Source organism: Entelurus aequoreus, linkage group LG03, assembly GCF_033978785.1.
Source record: "Entelurus aequoreus isolate RoL-2023_Sb linkage group LG03, RoL_Eaeq_v1.1, whole genome shotgun sequence".
NCBI lineage: Eukaryota > Metazoa > Chordata > Actinopteri > Syngnathiformes > Syngnathidae > Entelurus > Entelurus aequoreus.
The window spans coordinates 8784905-8808747 of NC_084733.1; the positions used below are offsets into that span (position 1 = coordinate 8784905).

The 23843-nt window shown below is 32.4% G+C and overlaps 1 protein-coding gene across 1 annotated transcript in view; it reads left to right on the forward strand.

Moving 5' to 3' along the window:
* LOC133644601 (yjeF N-terminal domain-containing 3-like) overlaps window positions 1-23291 on the forward strand; it is a 32982-nt gene extending 9691 nt beyond the window's left edge. The window contains exons 3-5 of the mRNA XM_062039234.1: window positions 11710-11823; window positions 18528-18678; window positions 22695-23291. Of these exons, the coding sequence (XP_061895218.1) occupies window positions 11710-11823; window positions 18528-18678; window positions 22695-22891 (462 nt within the window). The 3' untranslated portion in view covers window positions 22892-23291. The remainder of the gene's footprint in view (window positions 1-11709; window positions 11824-18527; window positions 18679-22694) is intronic.
* Window positions 23292-23843: the final 552 nt, after the last annotated feature.

Here is a 23843-nt window from a genome sequence, read left to right on the forward strand (position 1 = left end):
CTGGTAATTAGAGCCCTAAAAGATCAATAATGCAGGACACAATTGATTTTAATTCTTTAATATTTTTGAGTAATCACAGTGAAATGTTAAATAAAATCCTACTAAATATATTTGGGATCCAAAAGGTCCCCCACTCATAAAGTGATACATTTTTATTATTTTTTAAAAAACTTTTAACACTTAAATTACGAGATCAACTTCAGATATATCTGTCGATTTTACGTTTGAACTATTATTTTGTTTGTATTATGCTCTTTTGTCAAATAAAACTTATGGCAACCACACAATATATGCAATATTTTTTCCACATAAAACATTTTAAAGTGATATTTTTTAAGTAATAATTCATTATAACATAGATTTTTAGTCTTTTTTTTTTTTTTAACCTTTAAAAAAATAAGTCAAATTATTATTATTTTTTATTTAACGCTCACAGTAAATCTCTATATCAACTTCAGGTTGATATAAAGTAAAAAAAAAAAAAAAAAAGGTTTTATGCCTTTTCTGTCAAAGACAACTTTGTTTTTTATAGTAAAACTGGTAATTAGAGCCCTAAAAGATCAATAATGCAGGACACCATTGATTTAAATTCTTTAATATTTTTGAGTAATCACAGTGAAATGTTAAATAAAATCCTACTTAATATATTTGGGATCCAAAACTCATAAAGTGATACATTTTTATTAGTTTTTTTATTTACTTTTAACACTTAAATTACGAGATCAACTCCAGATATATCTGTCGATTTTACGTTTGAACTATTATTTTGTTTGTATTATGCTCTTTTGTCAAATAAAACTTATGGCAACCACACAATATATGCAATATTTTTTCCACATAAAACATTTTAAAGTGATATTTTTTAAGTAATAATTCATTATAACATGGATTTTTAGTCTTTTTTTTTTTTTAACCTTTAAAAAAATAAGTCAAATTATTATTATTTTTTATTTAACGCTTACAGTAAATCTCTATATCAACTTCAGGTTGATATAAAGTAAAAAAAAAAAAAAGGTTTTATGCCTTTCTGTCAAAGACAACTTTGTTTTTTATAGTAAAACTGGTATAATTTCAAACCTTATTAAAATATATGGATTTATTTTTTTTAACCTTTAAAAAAATAATTCAAATTATTATTATTTTTTATTTAACGCTTACAGTAAATCTCTATATCAACTTCAGGTTGATATAAAGTTTAAAAAAAAAAAAGGTTTTAGGCCTTTTCTGTCAAAGACAACTTTGTTTTTTATAGTAAAACTTGTATAATTTCAAACCTTAACAAAATATATGGATTTTTTTTTTTAACCTTTAAAAAAATAAGTCAAATTATTATTATTTTTTATTCAACACTTACAGTAAATCTCTATATCAACTTCAGGTTGATATAAAGTAAAAAAAAAAAAAGGATTTATGCCTTTTCTGTCAAAGACAACTTTGTTTTTTATAGTAAAATTGGTATAATTTCAAACGTTAACAAAATATATGGATTTTTTTTTTAACCTTTAAAAGAATAAGTCAAATTATTATTATTTTTTATTGAAACGCTTACAGTAAATCTCTATATCAACTTCAGGTTGATATAAAGTAAAAAAAAAAAAAAATGTTTTCTGCCTTTTCTGTCAAAGACAACTTTGTTTTTTATAGTAAAACTGGTAATTAGAGCCCTAAAAGATCAATAATGCAGGACACAATTGATTTTAATTATTTAATATTTTTGAGTAATCACAGTGAAATGTTAAATAAAATCCTACTAAATATATTTGGGATCCAAAAGGTCCCCCACTCATAAAGTGATACATTTTTATTAGTTGTTTTTTTACTTTTAACACTTAAATTACGAGATCAACTTCAGATATATCTGTCGATTTTACGTTTGAACTATTATTTTGTTTGTATTATGCTCTTTTGTCAAATAAAACTTATGGCAACCACACAATATATGCAATATTTTTTCCACATAAAACATTTTAAAGTGATATTTTTTAAGTAATAATTCATTATAACATAGATTTTTAGTCTTTTTTTTTTTTTAACCTTTAAAAAAATAAGTCAAATTATTATTATTTTTTATTTAACGCTTACAGTAAATCTCTATATCAACTTCAGGTTGATATAAAGTTTTAAAAAAAAATGGTTATAGGCCTTTTCTGTCAAAGACAACTTTGTTTTTTATAGTAAAACTGGTATAATTTCAAACCTTAACAAAATATATGGATTTTTTTTTTTTAACCTTTAAAAAAATAAGGCTAATTATTATTATTTTTTATTTAACGCTTACAGTGACTCTCTATATCAACTTCAGGTTGATATAAAGTAAAAAAAAAAAAAAAAAGTTTTATGCCTTTTCTGTCAAAGACAACTTTGTTTTTTTATAGTAAAACTGGTAATTAGAGCCCTAAAAGATCAATAATGCAGGACACAATTGATTTAAATTCTTTAATATTTTTGAGTAATCACAGTGAAATGTTAAATAAAATCCTACTAAATATATTTGGGATCCAAAAGGTCCCCCACTCATAAAGTGATACATTTTTATTAGTTTTTTTTTTACTTTTAACACTTAAATTACGAGATCAACTCCAGATATATCTGTCGATTTTACGTTTGAACTATTATTTTGTTTGTATTATGCTCTTTTGTCAAATAAAACTTATGGCAACCACACAATATAGCAATGTTTTTTCCACATAAAACATGTTAAAGTGATATTTTTTAAGTAATAATTCATTATAACATAGATTTTTAGTCTTTTTTTTTTTTAACCTTTAAAAAAATAATTCTAATTATTATTATTTTTTATTTAACGCTTACAGTAAATCTCTATATCAACTTCAGGTTGATATAAAGTAAAAAAAAAAAAAAAAAGGTTTTATGCCTTTCTGTCAAAGACAACTTTGTTTTTTATAGTAAAACTGGTATAATTTCAAACCTTATTAAAATATATGGATTTTTTTTTTAACCTTTAAAAAAATAAGTCAAAATATTATTATTTTTTATTTAACGCTTACAGTAAATCTCTATATCAACTTCAGGTTGATATAAAGTAAAAAAAAAAAAAAAGGTTTTAGGCCTTTTCTGTCAAAGACAACTTTGTTTTTTATAGTAAAACTGGTATAATTTCAAACCTTATTAAAATATATGGATTTTTTTTTTTAACCTTTAAAAAAATAAGTCAAATTATTATTATTTTTTATTTAACGCTTACAGTAACTCTCTATATCAACTTCAGGTTGATATAAAGTAAAAATAAATAAAAAAAAGTTTTATGCCTTTTCTGTCAAAGACAACTTTGTTTTTTATAGTAAAACTGGTAATTAGAGCCCTAAAAGATCAATAATGCAGGACACAATTGATTTAAATTCTTTACTATTTTTGAGTAATCACAGTGAAATGTTAAATAAAATCCTACTAAATATATTTGAGATCCAAAAGGTCCCCCACTCATAAAGTGATACATTTTTATTAGTTTTTTTTTTTAACTTTTAACACTTAAATTACGAGATCAACTTCAGATATATCTGTCGATTTTACGTTTGAACTATTATTTTGTTTGTATTATGCTCTTTTGTCAAATAAAACTTATGGCAACCACACAATATATGCAATATTTTTTCCACATAAAACATTTTAAAGTGATATTTTTTAAGTAATAATTCATTATAACATAGATTTTTAGTCTTTTTTTTTTTTAACCTTTAAAAAAATAAGTCAAATTATTATTATTTTTTATTTAACGCTTACAGTAAATCTCTATATCAACTTCAGGTTGATATAAAGTAAAAAAATAAATAAAGGTTTTCTGCCTTTTCTGTCAAAGACAACTTTGTTTTTTTTTATAGTAAAACTGGTATAATTTCAAACCTTAACAAAATATATGGATTTTTTTTTAACCTTTAAAAAAATAATTCAAATTATTATTATTTTTTATTTAACGCTTACAGTAAATCTCTATATCAACTTCAGGTTGATATAAAGTAAAAAAAAAAAAAAAGGTTTTATGCCTTTCTGTCAAAGACAACTTTGTTTTTTATAGTAAAACTGGTATAATTTCAAACCTTAACAAAATATATGGATTTTTTTTTTTAACCTTTAAAAATATAATTCAAATTATTATTATTTTTTATTTAACGCTTACAGTAAATCTCTATATCAACTTCAAGTTGATATAAAGTAAAACAAAAAAAAAAGGTTTTATGCCTTTTCTGTCAAAGACAATTTGATTTTTTTTATAGTAAAACTGGTATAATTTCAAACCTTAACAAAATATATGGATTTTTTTTTTAACCTTTAAAAAAATAAGTCAAATTATTATGATTTTTTATTCAACACTTACAGTAAATCTCTATATCAACTTCAGGTTGATATAAAGTAAAAAAAAAAAAAAAAAAGGTTTTATGCCTTTTCTGTCAAAGACAACTTTGTTTTTTATAGTAAAATTGGTATAATTTCAAACCTTAACAAAATATATGGATTTTTTTTTTTTAACCTTTAAAAAAATAAGTCAAATTATTATTATTTTTTATTGAAACGCTTACAGTAAATCTCTATATCAACTTCAGGTTGATATAAAGTTAAAAAAAAAAAAAAAGGTTTTTTGCCTTTTCTGTCAAAGACAACTTTGTTTTTTATAGTAAAACTGGTAATTCGAGCCCTAAAAGATCAATAATGCAGGACACAATTGATTTAAATTATTTAATATTTTTGAGTAATCACAGTGAAATGTTAAATATAATCCTACTAAATATATTTGGGATCCAAAACTCATAAAGTGATACATTTTTATTAGTTTTTTTTTTACTTTTAACACTTAAATTACGAGATCAACTTCAGATATATCTGTCGATTTTACGTTTGAACTATTATTTTGTTTGTATTATGCTCTTTTGTCAAATAAAACTTATGGTAACCACACAATATATGCAATATTTTTTCCACATAAAACATTTTAAAGTGATATTTTTTAAGTAATAATTCATTATAACATAGATTTTTAGTCTTTTTTTTTTTTTAACCTTTAAAAAAATAAGTCAAATTATTATTATTTTTTATTTAACGCTTACAGTAAATCTCTATATCAACTTCAGGTTGATATAAAGTTAAAAATAAAAAAAAAGGTTTTATGCCTTTTCTGTCAAAGACAATTTGGTTTTTTTATAGTAAAACTGGTATAATTTCAAACCTTAACAAAATATATGGATTTTTTTTTTAACCTTTAAAAAAATAAGTCAAATTATTATTATTTTTTATTTAACACTTACAATAAATCTCTATATCAACTTCAGGTTGATATAAAGTAAAAAAAAAAAAAAAAAAGGTTTTATGCCTTTTCTGTCAAGACAACTTTGTTTTTTTTTATAGTAAAACTGGTATAATTTCAAACCTTAACAAAATATATGGATTTTTTTTTTTAACCTTTAAAAAAATAATTCAAATTATTATTATTTTTTATTTAACGCTTACAGTAAATCTCTATATCAACTTCAGGTTGATATAAAGTAAAAAAAAAAAAAAAGGTTTTATGCCTTTCTGTCAAAGACAACTTTGTTTTTTATAGTAAAACTGGTATAATTTCAAACCTTATTAAAAAATATGGATTTTTTTTCTTAACCTTTAAAAAAATAAGTCAAAATATTATTATTTTTTATTTAACGCTTACAGTAAATCTCTATATCAACTTCAGGTTGATATATAATGATAAAAAAAAAAAAAGGTTTTATCCCTTTCCTTTAAAGACAACTTTGTTTTTTATAGTAAAACTGGTATAATTTCAAACCTTAACAAAATATATGGATTTTTTTTTTTTAACCTTTAAAAAATAAGTAAAATTATTATTATTTTTTATTTAACGCTTACAGTAAATCTCTATATCAACTTCAGGTTGATATAAAGTAAAAAAAAAAAAAAGGTTTTCTGCCTTTTCTGTCAAAGACAACTTTGTTTTTTTATAGTAAAATTGGTATAATTTCAAACCTTAACAAAATATATGGATTTTTTTTTTTAACCTTTAAAAAAATTATTCAAATTATTATTATTTTTTATTTAACGCTTACAGTAAATCTCTATATCAACTTCAGGTTGATATAAAGTAAAACAAAAAAAAAAGGTTTTATGCCTTTTCTGTCAAAGACAATTTGGTTTTTTTATAGTAAAACTGGTATAATTTCAAACCTTATTAAAATATATGGATTTTTTTTTTTAACCTTTAAAAGAATAAGTCAAATTATTATTATTTTTTATTGAAACGCTTACAGTAAATCTCTATATCAACTTCAGGTTGATATAAAGTAAAAAAAAAAAAAAATGTTTTCTGCCTTTTCTGTCAAAGACAACTTTGTTTTTTATAGTAAAACTGGTAATTAGAGCCCTAAAAGATCAATAATGCAGGACACAATTGATTTTAATTATTTAATATTTTTGAGTAATCTCAGTGAAATGTTAAATAAAATCCTACTAAATATATTTGGGATCCAAAAGGTCCCCCACTCATAAAGTGATACATTTTAATTAGTTTTTTTTTTACTTTTAACACTTAAGTTACGAGATCAACTTCAGATATATCTGTCGATTTTACGTTTGAACTATTATTTTGTTTGTATTATGCTCTTTTGTCAAATAAAACTTATGGCAACCACACAATATATGCAATATTTTTTCCACATAAAACATTTTAAAGTGATATTTTTTAAGTAATAATTCATTATAACATAGATTTTTAGTCTTTTTTTTTTTTAACCTTTAAAAAAATAAGTCAAATTATTATTATTTTTTATTTAACGCTTACAGTAAATCTCTATACCAACTTCATGTTGATATAAAGTAAAAAAAAAAAAGGTTTTATGCCTTTTCTGTCAAAGACAACTTTGTTTTTTATAGTAAAACTGGTAATTAGAGCCCTAAAAGATCAATAATGCAGGACACAATTGATTTAAATTCTTTAATATTTTTGAGTAATCACAGTGAAATGTTAAATAAAATCCTACTAAATATATTTGGGATCCAAAAGGTCCCCCACTCATAAAGTGATACATTTTTATTATTTCTTTTTTTACTTTTAACACTTAAATTACGAGATCAACTTCAGATATATCTGTCGATTTTACGTTTGAACTAATATTTATTTTGTATTATGCTCTTTTGTCAAATAAAACTTATGGCAACCACACAATATATGCAATATTTTTTCCACATAAAAAATTTTAAAGTGATATTTTTTAAGTAATAATTCATTATAACATAGATTTTTAGTCTTTTTTTTTTTTTTTTAGCAATGGCAAAAAAAAGAAAAATAAACAAAGACAAAAGAAAAAAACAGCCTGCATGGCAGCTTTTGTGTCAACATTGCAACTTTTTCTTGTTAGATTTCAACTCATTCCACTTTTTTTAAAATGTTTTTTTTAATTTTTGCAATATTATCAATTTTGCAATTTTTGCACAATGTGTGGCGGGCCGGGTAAACAATTAGCTGCGGGCCGCAAATGGCCCCCGGTCCGCAATTTGGACACCCCTGACGTAAATCATCTTTTCCTCCCTCATTTTTACAACCGTTTGTCAATGTTGGCATTTGACTTTTCTCGCATACCTTCCTCTCCTCTCAGACCGCCATTATCGTAGTTTGCTCCTCATAAAGAAACTTAATCACGCTGTACTGAGAATCGCTCCGCTGGTGTCGGACTGTGTGTGAAAAATACAACTTTAACATGTCACATAAGCACTTTGTGTTATTATACAAAAGGCCTGGGCAAATTAAGGCCCGGTGGCCACATGTGGCCCGTTAAGCTTTTCAATCTGGCCCGCCGGACATTCCCAAATAATTTTTTTAGATCTTTAAGACGGAAAGTGTAGCTGCCATTATGATGTTTTCAAATGACCGTAAGTCTTGAACTATACAAAGTATTTCAATGGTTGGAATCTGTGCTTTTGCATGATATACTAGTTACTATGGTAATCTAATTAGTTACTATGGTCATGTAAGTCAGTGGTCCCAAACCACCGGGCCGTGGACGTGGCCGCACAAGAAGTTTAAAAAAAAAAAAAAAAAAAATTAAATTAAAATTAAATCATCATAAAAAACACAATATATACATTATATATCAATATAAATTGACCGGTCCGCAAGTACAAAAAGGTTGGGGACCACTGATGTAAGTGACAGCAGCTCACACGAGGCACCAAGCAGTGTGGGTGTGGGAGCGTTTCCACAGAGTGTCAGCCTGAAATGCGGGTGTCAGGGACAGACGCGGAAGGAGTTTTTCACAACAAAGGTCTAAAGCTTAGTGATGTATCAGATGTATCAGATTGTAGGTGGGTTTTTTTTTTTACCCTTCACGTTAATATTTCGCTGTGTTTGTTGCATTTTTGTTGCATTTCGCTTGATTGTAAAATATGTCGATGGAGATATGTTGTCAAAATTTAGTGTTTTATCGTTCATAGTTAATATTGTAAATCCCACATTCTTTATTTTCATGTACAATCTGGGTGTCTCATTCAGTAAACATTCTTTACATTCCATTCCGTCTTTTAAGGCGGTCTGTCATAACGTTTTTAGCTTTCAACCCGACATTATTGTGAGGTTTTGCATTAGTGTTCCTAAAAATAGGACCCAAACTCACACACTGTACAGGGATTTTCACAGTTTACACACACAGATATACATACATATACATATATACAGTATACATATATATATATATATATATATTTATATATATACAGTGTTTCCCACACATTCATTTATTTGTGGCGGCCCGCCACGAAAGAATTACGCCCGCCACAAATAGATTTTTTGTTTTTTTTGTTTTGTTGTCCTGTCCAGCTTCTCAGGCAAATCATATAGTTGATGTAGATGCCCATATAGGCTGTTCAGATTTACCTTACAAAAGAGAAGTGTAGAATACTTCTCTTGTTGCCTTATTTGTATTTGACCACTACTGTTTTCTGTTTATTTGTTACTGACTGTGGCAGGACACCTCTGCCTCTGTTTCACTTTATGTTGCTGGTAAATAATATGGTTGTAGTAGTAGGCTAAAGTTAAATTATTTAGTATGCACTAATTAAAGGGGCAGAGCTCTAAGAGACATTTTAGCTTTTATATTTTATAAGATATATTTTTTGTAAGAGCCACAATTAATAAATATATTTCAGTGAATAACTTATTGTTCAAATCTGTATATAAATATGTACATAAAGTGTTGTAATTATATTGTAAAATGGATGGATGGACGTTTAAAACAAAACTGTTATTATTAATTAGTAAGTATACATTTTTTGAGCCTTTTTAGAGAAAATCATATCATTGTAGTAAATTATGCAAATTACTCGATGATGTCATGGTTACCACGCCCATAGCCACGCCCATAGCCACGCCCCCACCGCCACATTTATCTTGGGAAACACTGATATATATATATATATATATATATATATATATATATATATATATATATATATGTATACATATGTGTGTATATGATGTGTGTATATGTATATATATTTTTATATATACATATATTATTATTTTTTTCTCTAAATTTGGCCCCCCGAGTCAAAATAATTGCCCAGGCCTGTTTTTTTAGGCAGTGCTCCTTATTGAATATTCTTACATGAAAACATGCGATTAGCCCTTTCGTTTTCCTGCAAAAAGGAAAAATGGGATGAAACCCAAACAACGATAAATACAACGTAATGTGATGTAGGACTGTGGTTCATTAGGTTGCAGAAGTGAGTCCCCACCCCTTACATTTCTATTTTAATAAAGCAATAACCTTTTCTTCTCGATGTACAATACAGGCCAAAAGTTTGGGCACACCTTCTCCTTCATTGTCTTTATTTTCATGACTATTTACATTGTAGATTGTCACACATGTGGAGTTATGTACTTAACAAAAAAAGGTGAAATTACTGAAAACATGTTTTGTATTCTAGTTTCTTCAAAATAGCCACCTTTTGCTCTGATTACTGCTTTGCACACTCTTGGCATTCTCTCCATGAGCTCCAAGCACACCTGTGAAGTGAAAATCATTTCAGGTTGAAGCTCATCGAGAGAATGCCAAGAGTGTGCAAAAAAGTAATCAGTGCAAAGGGTGGCTATTTTGAAGAAACTAGAATACAAAACATGCTTTGAGTTATTTCACCTTTTTTTTGTTAAGTACATAACTCCACATGTGTTCATTGATAGTTTTGATGCCTTCAGTGACAATCTACAATGTAAATAGTCATGGAAATAAAGAAAACGCATTGAATGAGAAGGTGTGTCCAAACTTTTGACCGGTTTTGTACATTATTATGGAAATAAAACTACTAGTCAGCTTTTAAAGCCCATTGAATTTACTGTCCACTGAAAAATGATTGTCTAAAGAGCTGGCACCAAGTGAATACTAAGATAATTGTCATGGTCTGGACGTGCACGAGTGCTGTTGGCACTGGGGAAATCTGTGGCCGTACTTATCAAGCTTCTTAGAGTGCCATTTTACACTTAAGTCCTGAGAATTTGCGAAATTTAGTCCTACTCTCAAACTTAAGAATAAAAGCTTTTTATCAACGTTCTTAAGTCTAAGAATCACTCCTACTCTCCACGATATTTAAGAGACCTTCAGAGGTGTCTTAAGTGGTTAGGAGTTGCCAGCAGGGGATGGCACTGAGGCGAGAGAGACGTGCGCGAACGTTCAGGGAACGGAACAATGTTGTTGTTTTTTTGATGACGAGCAGCTGATCAAACGGTATCGTTTAGACAGAGCGGATATTATTTTTGTCACAGATTTAATACTTTTCGATTCCTTGTTGATTTCTGCATGTGGCTGCAGTGGGCTAGTATATATAGAGCCACCCACACCAGTTTCAAATGAGTTGCCTAATTAATGAATTGGAAATAAAATGTTATGACAGTAGCGTATGTGTGTGGCCGTGAGGTGAGTGACGTCAGTGAGTGTGTGGGCGATAGAAGAGAGGGAGCGGTAGCGTGAGTGCCGGCGGGGACTAGTTTGTTTTGTATTATTTTGTAGTTTATTGTCAAAATATACACTCCCATTGTCCACTTAAATATTTCCAAGATATTTCTTTATTCTTAGACAACGGATTCCCTTCCGTGATTGGTCATTTCTATGGACACAGAAATGACGTCACCTAAAATTCCCTTTACGGCACATAGTAATGTCGTAATTCAGCTCTGAGTGTGACACTTAAGATTCAGTCCTACACTTCGCTGAAAGTGTGAGTAAGACGCTTGATAACTAACTTTTAAGTGCAGCTTTCAGCGAAGAATTTATTTACTCTTAAGTCAACTCTTAGCAGACTTCTTAGGAGTAATTCTAAGAAGCTTGATAAGTACGGCCCCTGATTCGTTGAGGTCCGCATGACTTTATACATTTACTCTGACTTGGGAACAAAAAACTTAGCAGTCAGAAGACACTTATCTTACTGACAGACAACGTGCGTGTTAAAAGATTTGGTGTAAAGTTCAAAGATCCCAGGTGCTTCCTGCCGAACATCACAGAACGTTAGTTTCACGGGCGTCTGGATTTCCACTCTCCTCCGTCTCCCCCGCCATTCGTTCAGGAAGCAGACAGCAGAAAACCGCAACTTGTCGAACGCTGGCGGACATACGTGCCTCCAGGCAGCGATCACATGTACAGCACGTCGTTTGTAGGAAAACAAAGAGGGGAGCGTGATGATGAAATAATGTGTGAACCCCCTTCATTTTGTGGCGGCATTCAGGAATATGAGCCCACCATCTACCACCCAAAGCGTTCCTCTCACAGTCTGCACCAAGACTTCACAGTTCAATGCGAGAAGATGGACATCCCTTTCCTCTCCTACCTCCCCACAGAGGTAAGTCTTATTCCCAGCAGGATTTATTTTCCTACACACAAAACCCAAAACCAGTGAAGTTAACACGTTGTGTAAATGGTAAATAAAAACAGAATACAATGATTTGCGAATCCTTTTCAACTTATATTCAATTGAATAGACTGCAAAGACAAGATATTTAATGTTCCAACTGAGAAACTTATTTTTTTTTGCAAATAATCATTAACTTAGAATTTAAAGGCCTACTGAAATGATTTTTTTTAAATTTAAACGGGGATAGCAGATCCATTTTATGTGTCGTACTTGATCATTTCGCGATATTGCCATATTTTTGCTGAAAGGATTTAGTATAGAACAACGACGATAAAGTTCGCAACTTTTGGTCGCTGATAAAAAAAAGCCTTGCCTATACCGGAAGTAGCGTGACGTCACAGGAGGTAGGATTCCTCACAATTCCCCGTTGTTTACAATGGAGCGAGAGCGATTCGGACCGAGAAAGCGACGATTACCCCATTAATTTGAGCGAGGATGAAAGATTCGTGGATGAGGAACGTTAGAGTGAAGAACTAGAGAGTTAGTGCAGGGTGTATCTTTTTTCGCTCTGACCGTAACTTAGGTACAAGCTGGCTCATTGGATTCCACACGCTCTCCTTTTTCTATTGTGGATCACCGATTTGTATTTTAAACCACCTCGGATACTATATCCTCTTGAAAATGAGAGTCGAGAACGCGAAATGGACATTCACAGTGACTTTTATCTCCATGACAATACATCAGCGAAGCTCTTTAGCTACTGAGCTAACATGATAGAATCTGGCTCCAATGCAGATAGAAACAAAATAAATAAATCCCTGACTGGAAGGATAGACAGAAGATCAACAATACTATTAAACCATGGACATGTAACTACACGGTTAATAATTTCCAGCTTGGCGAAGCTTAACAATGCTGTGTTGCTAACGACGCCATTGAAGCTAACTTATCAACCGGACCTCACAGAGCTATGCTAAAAACTTTAGCTATCCACCTACGTCAGCCAGCCCTCATCTGCTCATCAACACCCGTGCTCACCTGCGTTCCAGCGATCGACGGTGCGACGAAGGACTTCACCCGATCACAGATGCGGTCGGCGAGAGGCAGGAAGTTAAGGTGAGTTCGGCGGCTAGCGCGTCTGCTATCCATCTCTGTCCTCCTGGTTGTGTTGCTGTAGTCCGCCGCTAATACACCGATCCCACCTACACCTTTCTTCTTTGCAGTCTCCATTGTTCATTAAACAAATTGCAAAAGATTCACCAACACAGATGTCCAGAATACTGTGGAATTATGAGATGAAAACAGATCCGTTTGTATGGGTCCGAATACTTCCGTTGTCGTCGTGACGTCACGCGCATACGTCATCATACAGAGATGTTTTCTAGCGGAAGTTTCCCGGGAAATTTAAAATTTATAAGTTAACCCGGCCGTATTGGCATGTGTTGCAATGTTAAGATTTCATCATTGATATTTAAACTATCAGACTGCGTGGTCGGTAGTAGTGGCTTTCAGTAGGCCTTTAATGGCAGCAACACATTGCAAAAAAGTTGGCACAGGGGCATGTTCACCACTGTGTTACATGGCCTTTCCTTTTAACAACACTCAGTAAACGTTTGGGAACTGAGGAGACACATTTTTGAAACGTTTCAGGTGGAATTCTTTCCCATTCTTGCTTGATGTACAGCTTACACTGCAAAAAGTCAGTGTTCAAAAACAAGGGAAAAAATTTCAAAAATGAGGGGTATTTTACTTGAACTAAGCAAAATTATCTGCCAATAGAACAAGAAAATTTGGCTTGCCAAGACTTTCCAAAACAAGTAAAATTAGCTAACCTCAATGAACCCAAAAATACCTTAAAATAAGTATATTCTCACTAATAACAAGTGCACTTTTCTTGGTAGAAAAAAAAGAGACCTTTTTGCTCAATATGTTGAAAAACATTCTTAAACGAAGTAAATGCTAGTGACATTATCTTGACATAATGACACGCTCGGCATTACATTTCTTGAAACCAGCAAACTTATACTAAAAACGAATTTATTGTTCTTAATGGAAAGGCAACAAGGCAACCGCTTGTTACTCTCGGGGTCTCCTAGCCGCTCAGGCAAATCATATTGTCTAAAAATTCATTTTTCCATCGATAACATGACATCATCGCGCCAAGTGCGATTAATTAAGTCAATTAATGCACATATACACAGCCCGGTCCCCGGCCAAACATTTTTTAATTGTAATTTTGAGGAATTTACCTGAATGTGCATGAACTATTTCTGTTCAAAATTGTTAGAATAGACTGTCGAGTTTCAGATGAAAGTTCTCTTTTTCTGGCCATTTTGAGCGTTTAATTGACCCCACAAATGTGATGCTCCAGAAACTCAATCTGCTCAAAGGAAGGTCAGTTTTGTAGCTTCTGTAACGAGCTAAACTGTTTTCTGATGTGTGAACATGATTGCACAAGGGTTTTCTAATCATCAATTAGCCTTCTGAGCCAATGAGCAAACACATTGTACCATTAGAACACTGGAGTGATAGTTGCTGGAAATAGGCCTCTATACACCTATGTAGATATTGCACCAAAAACCAGACATTTGCAGCTAGAATAGTCATTTACCACATTAGCAATGTATAGAGTGTATTTCTTTAAAGTTAAGACTAGTTTAAAGTTATCTTCATTGAAAAGTACAGTGCTTTTCCTTCAAAAATAAGGACATTTCAATGTGACCCCAAACTTTTGAACGGTAGTGTACATATTTGATACAGGAGCATTAAAAGCGGTGGAAGCGAGCTACCGGTCTATGGCGGAGGGTGTGTCAGTCGATCGCCAGCCAGGCATTAAAAAAATTTCCCCTAAAAAATAGCAATCAAAATCTTCACCAAGACGTCACTTTCGTCACTTGATTGACATTCACGGCACCCGACCGTCTTGTGAGATGACGCAGATCATTATTAAGAAAAAATGACCGACAGGAAGGCGAGAAACACTTTTTATTTCAACAGACTCTCACGCCGTACCTGCCGTCAAAACACTAAAGACCGACTGCACAGTTCCTGTCTTCACAATAAAAGCGCTGCTTCGTCCTGCCTGCGCTGACAAAATAAGAGTCTCAGAAAGCTGGCGTGCACAAGCTAGCAAGTTACGGCGTTTGTCGCCAATGTATTTATTGTAAAGTGTATAAGAAGGAGGACAAATAAGATGCCAAAAAAAACCCACTTTCATGTGGTATTGGACAGAAAGGAGGACTTTATTTTCTCCTCCATTTGAAAATGTGGACGTTATCAGCACCACTGTCTGATTCCTATCAATGCAAGTCATCACAATCAGGTAATACACCAACTTATATTCTTGTCTTCATGAAAAAAAAGGAATCTATATGTGTTAAACATGCTTGTATTATCATTAAACACCTTTAAAGGCCTACTGAAATGAATGTTTTTTATTTAAACGGGGATAGCAGATCCATTCTATGTGTCATACTTGATCATTTCGCGATATTGCCATATTTTTGCTGAAAGGATTTAGTATAGAACAACGACGATAAAGTTCGCAACTTTTGGTCTCTGATAAAAAAAAGCCTTGCCCCTACCGGAAGTAGCGTGACGTAGTCAGTTGTTCGCCTCCTCATATTTTCCTATTGTTTACAATGCAGCTAGAGCGATTCGGACCGAGAAAGCGACGATTACCCCATTAATTTGAGCGAGGATGAAAGATTTGTGGATGAGGAACGTTAGAGTGATGGACTAGAATGCAGTGCAAGACATATCTTTTTTCGCTCTGACCGTAACTTAGGTACAAGCTGGCTCATTGGATTCCACACTCTCTCCTTTTTCTATTGTGGATCACGGATTTGTATTTTAAACCACCTCGGATACTATATCCTCTTGAAAATGAGAGTCGAGAACGGGAAATGGACATTCACAGTGACTATTATCTCCACGACAATACATCGACGAAACACTTTAGCTACGGAGCTAACGTGATAGCATTGTGCTTAACTGCATATAGAAACAAAATACATAAATCCCTTTATTTTAAATTGCCTTTCAAATGTTTATTCTTGGTGTTGGTTTTTATCAAATAAATTTCCCCCCAAAATGCAACTTATACTCCGAAAAATACGGTATGATTGAGGTAGATCCCCTCGACTTGGTCAATTGAAAAGTAGCTCACCTGCAGAAAAAGTGTGGGCACCCCTGATTTAGAGAATGCGGTCTCAACTTGGTAAGATTGTTAGCTTGCTACCTTGATAGCTAGTGGGGTTTTACGGTATACCGGTATTAGTATAGTACCGCGATACTAACGAATCATATTCGGTACTATACCACTTCTACAAAGTACCCCCAGTTCCCCACGCCCCTGTTGTCGTCACGTCGGGTCATTGCTGGTTTACGAGCAGAGGAGCATGTTCGGCAGTGCACAATCACAGAGTACTTACAAGCAGACACAGTGTGTAGACAGAAAAGGGAGAACTGACACATTTCGGCTTAAAAACGAAAGATAAAGGTGAAGTTTTAACACTGAAACACCCAACCTCTTCCTGAGGTGATTTAAGACATGGCTAGCTAGCTAACGGCTAGAGTCCAGCCGCAGTCGCAGTGTTTTAGCTACTTCTAAATCACTAATCCTCACCTCCATGGCGACAAACAAAGTACGTTTCTTACAAGTATCACCCCTGCAGGACCAGGAATAGCTAAACATGCTTCACTACACACCGTAGGAGGCTACGATAGCTAACCGCTAACAACAAGCTGGCACCCTGAATGTAAAAAAATGCCATGGGTGGATCTACACCTACCATCCACTGTAATGATACCAAGTACAATAGCGTATCTAGTCGATACTACTATGATTACATCAATATTTTATCGTCAAAAAATATTTTTTCTTTAAAACATTTTTTATATTATGTTTATAAACTCAGGAAATATGTCCTTGTACACATGCGGACTTTGAATATGACCAATGTATGATTCTGTAACTACTTGGTATCGGATCGATACCTAAATTTGTGGTATCGTCCAAAACTAATGTAAAGTATCCAAATAACAGAAGAATAACTTTATATTACATTTTAACAGAAGTGTAAGCAGATATTAACAGCAAATGAATAGGGGGCTTAAAGGCCTACTGAAAGCCACTACTACCGACCACGCAGTCTGATAGTTTATATATCAATGATGAAATCTTAACATTGCAACACATGCCAATACGGCCGGGTTAACTTATAAAGTGCAATTTTAAATTTCCCGGGAAACTTCCGGCTGAAAACGTCTAGATATGATGACGTATGCGCGTGACGTCAACGGTTGATACGGAAGTATTGGTACCCCATTGAATACAATACAAAAAAGCTCTGTTTTCATTTCAAAATTCCACAGTATTCTGGACATCTGTGTTGGTGAATCTTTTGCAATTTGTTTAATGAACAATGGAGACTGCAAAGAAGAAAGTTGTAGGTGGGATCGGTGTATTAGCGGCGGACTACAGCAACACAACCAGGAGGACAGACACGGATAGCAGACGCGTTAGCCGCCGAACTCACCTTAACTTCCTCCGTTTCGCCGACCGCATCTGTGATCGGGTGAAGTCCTTCGTCGCACCGTCGATCGCTGGAACGCAGGTGAGCACGGGTGTTGATGAGCAGATGAGGGCTGGCTGGCATAGGTGGATAGCTAATGTTTTTAGCATAGCTCTGTGAGGTCTGTGAAGTTAGCTTCAATGGCGTCGTTAGCAACAGCATTGTTAACCTTCGCCAGGCTGGAAAGCATTAACCGTGTATTTACATGTCCATGGTTTAATAGTATTGTTGATCTTCTGTCTATCCTTCCGGTCAGGGATTTATTTATTTTGTTTCGATATGCAGTTAAGCACGATGCTATCACGTTAGCTCCGTAGCTACAGTGTTTCGTCGATGTATTGTCGTGGAGATAAAAGTCACTGTGAATGTCCATTTCGCGTTCTCGACTCTCTTTTTCAAGAGGATTGAAAATGGTTTGAAATCCAAATCCGTGATCCACAATAGAAAAAGGAGAGAGTGTGGAATCCAATGAGCCAGCTTGTACCTAAGTTACGGTCAGAGCGAAAAAAGATATGTCTTGCACTGCATTCTAGTCCTTCACTCTAACGTTCCTCATCCACGAATCTTTCATCCTCGCTCAAATTAATGGGGTAATCGTCGCTTTCTCGGTCCGAATCGCTCTCGCTGCTGGTGTAAACAATGGGGAAATGTGAGGAGACTTTCAACTTGTGACTTCACGCTACTTCCGGTAGAGGCAAGGCTTTTTTTAAATCAGATACCAAAAGTTGCGATCTTTATCGTCGTTGTTCTCTACTAAATCCTTTCAGCAAAAATATGGCAATATCGCGAAATGATCAAGTATGACACATAGAATGGATCTGCTATCCCCGTTTAAATAAAAACATTTCATTTCAGTAGGCCTTTAAGTGCACCTTAAAGTCTGAAAAATACGATATTTTTATTTTGCCACAGCCTAATCAGCAGCACAGTCACAGTATATATAAATATTTATGAATTAATTAGTCGCCTTTGCTGTTTGTAAGCACATGCCGGAAATATCTTTGCCTGAAATTATTTTAAAAACCGATTAGTCGACTAAATGTTAAGATAGTCGATGACTGGTCAACAATCAAAATAGTCACATTGGAATATTTGTTTGGGTTTGTTTATTTACAGGTCCAGCTGATAAATGACGCCTACAACCTGGTGATTGACGCCATGCTGGGCCCCCAGGATGACTCCATCGACATTAGGGAGCCCTACTCTGGGATTCTGGTCACCCTCAAGCAGGTTAAGATCCCTATAGCCAGTGTGGACATGCCCTCGGGTGAGTGTTTCAAACAAACTGCACAAACACACGCTACGATGACCTTCTGGTGCCTCTAAGGGGGGGTAAAGTGGACCTAGCAATTTTTTTTTACCACTACACTTTGTATCCTCCGAACATAGTCCAAAATGGTTTTGATTCTCTTTGGGAAGTTCCTGTTTTTACTTAAAGAAGAGCACCAAAGGACTAGATTAGACCCCAGGTAGAAAATGTTCTGCGAGATTCCGGCTCACAAGTTTAACTCATCATGCCAATGACAAGATAGCACAACGAGATAAGAGAAATTAATTATCTGAAAATAGCTGATGTCAGATATCAGTCAATGCTGTTGATCAGCTCGGTCAATTTATTATCCGAACAATGACATGGAACTACACTGTACTAAATTCACTGCATTAATGCTATGGAAATAGAGTTCATTTGTTTTTGTTGACTGTAAATACCAGTGGCGGGCCGTGCGTTTCCCACCTAGGCCTTCAGTGATGTCCGACTTCAATGATTACCTCTCAAAATACCATCATTGATGTCACCACATGACCATTACTGGAGAAATACTATACAGGAACACATTTACGCACTACCGGTCATTGAACCACATCAACAGTGTACAAAACGGGTTATTTTCTGACGCATTTAAAAATCAATTCAAACGCATCAGCAACTAAAACATATCTTAGGGCAGGGGTGTCCAAACGTTTTCCACTGAGGGCCGCACACTGAAAAATCAAAGCAAGCGGGGGCCATTTTGATATTTTTTATTTTAAAAACCAATACAATATACTGTATGTATAAAAAAGATACATTCAGGCCTCCACTCAGACTTGATCCCAGGGACCCCAAAAGGTTTTAGTCAAAAAAAATTTACAAATGTGTCATTATTTAGTAATATTATTATTATTATTATTATTATTATTATTATTATTATTATTATTATTATTATTATTATTCAAGGTTTAAATCTCTAGATCCACATTAGGTCTATCTGTCAATATAACGCTTTTAAAGATTTAAGTTGTATGCCATTTTTGTCAAGGAAAACCGTGTTTTTTTTATGAAAAAAAACACAAAATATGCAATATTTTCCCCCAATAAAATTTTAAAGTGGAATATTTTAGATTATACAATAATTGGAGTCTTAAAAAGGTAAACAACTCATAACAACATTGATTGAGCAATGACACTTAAAAAAAAAAAAGTCCCACTAAAATTATTGGGGATCCAAAAGGGTACTGCTCAGTAAAGTTAAAAAAAAATAAATCCAACATTTTTTTTAAACTTTTACCACAATAGTCTCAAGATCAACTTCAGATCTATCCGTCAATTATAAGTTTTATTGTTGTTTTTGTTTTTTGTTTGTTCGTTTTAGGCCCTTCTTTAAAAAACTTTGTTTTTTAAATGGCAACCAAAAAATATGCAACATTTTCCCCCCAAAATATCTCAAAGCGGAATATTTAATGTGAAGTAAATGGAGCCTTGAATAGGTCAATAATTCATAATGACATTGATTTTGATTCATTATTATTTTTTAAAGAAAGAAACTGCCTGCATGGCAGCTTTGTGTTATTAGAGTAAATAATGCAACATTTTCTTGTTACATTTCACCTGCTTGCTCTTTTATACCACTTTTTATGTCTTTTATTTTTTTTTCATCGTGTTTTTAGAATGTGCCGTGGGGCCGTTAAAAAATTACCTGCGGGCCGCAAATGGCCCCCGAGCAGCACTTTGGACATCGCTGTCTTAGGTGGTACTGTCAAAATTAACATTGGAAAACACATTCAAAGTGAAAAAAATTCAATATTTGAACTCACAATTAGTAGGACGTATTCGACTGCGTATAAGCCAGCGTTACTAAATGTCACGTTCAACGTGAGGCCAGCTAGAAGGCCTTACTGACTACAACTTATGGTCTGATTGGCTATCGCAACTGTCTATCAACTATATGTCCCCGTACACTTACAGTGCACGGACGCCCGCATTGTTGATTCTGAAGGCCTCGGGCAGATTTGGTACAGCATGGCAACATAAGCTAGCTGAATTCTGATTGGATACAAACTAAAACTAAAAACAACATCACTGGAAGGAGCATAATATGACATGAAGAGAATATGAATACGCAGGGAATAGGGAAAGAAAATAAAACAATTATTTAATCTTTAATTATGATCATGATTTCTGGATATGTTAGGCCTTGCTGGACCTGACAGAACACACCACAGATATACAGTATGTATACCAGGGCTGTGAATCTTTGGGTGTCCCACGATTCGATTCCATATCGATTCTTGGGGTCACGATTCGATTCAAAATCGAATTTTTTTTCAATTCAACACGATTCTCGATTCAAAAACGATTTTTTTCCCGATTCAAAAGGATTGTCTATTCATTCAATACATAGATTTCAGCAGGATCTACCCCAGTCTGCTGACATGCAAGCAGAGTAGTAGATTTTTGTAAAAAGCTTTTATAATTGTAAAGGACAATGTTTTATCAACTGATTGCAATAATGTCAATTTGTTTGAACTATTAAATGAACCAAAAATATGACTTATTTTATCTTTGTGAAAATATTGGACACAGTGTGTTGTCAAGCTTATGAGATGCGATGCAAGTGTAAGCCACTGTGACACTATTGTTCATTATTTAATTTTTTATAAATGTCTAATGATAATGTCAATGAGGGATTTTTAATCACTGCTATGTTGAAATTGTAACTAATATTGATACTGTTGTTGATAATATTCATTTTTGTTTCACTAATTTTGGTTTGTTCTGTGTTGTGTTTGTGTCTCCTCTCAATTGCTCTGTTTATTGCAGTTCTGAGTGTTGCCGGGTCGGGTTTGGTTTTGGAATTGGATTGCATTGTTATGGTATTGCTGTGTTTTGTTTAGTTGGATTGATTAATTAAAAAACAAACAAAAAAAACCAAACATTTTTTTAAATTTTTTTTTTAAAAATTTAAAAAAAAAATTAAAATTTTTTTTTAAAATAACAAATTAAAAATTAAAAATTAAAAATTAAAAATTAAAAATTAAAAATTAAAAATTAAAAATTAAAATAAAAAATAAAAATAAAAAATAAATAATAAAAAATTAAAAATTAAAAATTAAAAAATTAAAAATAAAAATAAAAAAATACAATTTAAAAAATCGATTTTTTAAAAATGAGAATCGAGTTTGGTTTTGGAATTGGATTGCATTGTTATGGTATCTGTGTATTGTTTTGTTGGATTGATTAATTTAAAAAAAATTAAAAAAATTAAAAAAATATTTTTTTTAAACATTTAAAATGTTTTTTTAAAACATTTAAAAAAAAAATTTTAAAATAAAAAAAATAAAAAAATAAAATAAAAATAAAAAAAATGTAAAAATAAAATTAAAAATTAAAAATTAAAAATTAATAATTAAAATTTAAAATTAGAAAAAAATAAATAAATTAAAATTAAAATAAAATAATTAAAAAATAAAATTAAAAAAATCGATTTTTTAAAAATGAGAATCGATTCTGAACGTGAGAATCGCGATTCGAAATTGAATCGATTTTTTCCCACACCCCTAATGTATACCATGAAGTGGCCTATGTTTTAACCAACTTGGTGGGTTGCCTGTTGTCGCTTGGAATTGTCCCAACTCTGATCACACTAAAATCAATGTTAAAATCTAGTCCAAACAAATACCGTGTATTATCTCTTTTTCGTTGAATGAGCGTATCGTCACACCCCAACTACATTGAATGAACTTAGACTTAGACAAACTTTATTGATCCACAAAGGAAATTGTTCCACACAGTAGCTCAGTTACAAAGGATGGAAAGTGTAAGGCTGGAAAGGATAATGCAGGTAAATGTACCGTAGTAGCAATATAAAATATAACATCTTTGTAATATTTTATATTTTATATTGCTTATATAGCTTTTGTAGCGGTTCAGAATTGTTTTCTTTGGTGCACCCTTGTTGGAAAAGTCTGGTCAAGTCCTCATCCTCTTGTTTTGTTTTTTTTTTACCTCTTTTTGTGACCCAGGTTGGGACGTTGAGGAGGCAAGTCAGGATGGGATAAGCCCAGAAGTGCTTATCTCGCTGACAGCACCCAAGAAGTGCGCCGTGAGTTTTTCAGGGAAGCATTTCTTGGCCGGTCGCTTCCTGCCTTACGACATCCAGAAAAAGTACGACCTCAACCTTCCCGAGTACCCGGGCACAGACTCTCTCATCGAACTGTAATGCATAGGGAAGCATTTTGGGGGAGAAAGTCCAGCTAGTTCATTCTCATTGTTTTGCATCTTTACAGATGAGAATGTTGTTTGTGTGTTTGGGGCATGAAGCCACATTTGCTGTTCAGGGACAGGAGGGGGATTTGCAGTAGAACATTGTTACCTGACGTCTTTTTAGGGGGTGTTTCTGTGTCCGTCTCCGCATAACAACTGTAGCAATATACTTTATGTTTGATACTGAAGTGGGCTATTGTTCTTTGTTTGTTTGAAATATATTGATTGATATATTGGCATTATTTCTGTTTCTCTTATTTTGCTTTTACAAGAAAAAAATGTTGTCGAATAATAAAATATCAACTTTAAAGTTGGCCAAGGCCCGTTTAAATATTTGAATACTGTATTGAACTGATTATATGATAGATAATATAGAAAAAAAAAATTTAAATATATATATATATATATATATATATATATATATATATATATATATATATATATATATATATATATATATATATATATATATAGTCGAAGTTTCTGTGGTTTATCCGTTATACAGTGCTCAATACCGGGGTAGAGCGGAAATCCCCTGAAGAGCAGAGAAAACTGTGAAACGGGCTTGGAGGGATGAAATAGCCTCTGGGTTTTTCCCTCACTAATGTGTGTATATATATATATATATATATATATATATATATATATATATATATATATATATATATATATATATATATATATATACAGTGTTTCCCATAAACTGCCAAGATACCTGTGGTGGTGGGGGCGTGGCTATGGGCGTGGCTATGGGCGTGGTCACCATGACATCATCGAGTAATTGGCATAATTTACTACAATGATTTGATTTTCTCTAAAAAGGGTCAAAAAATGTATACTTACTAATTAGAAATAACAGTTTTGTTTTAAATGTCCATCCATCCATCCATCCATCCATTTTACAATAT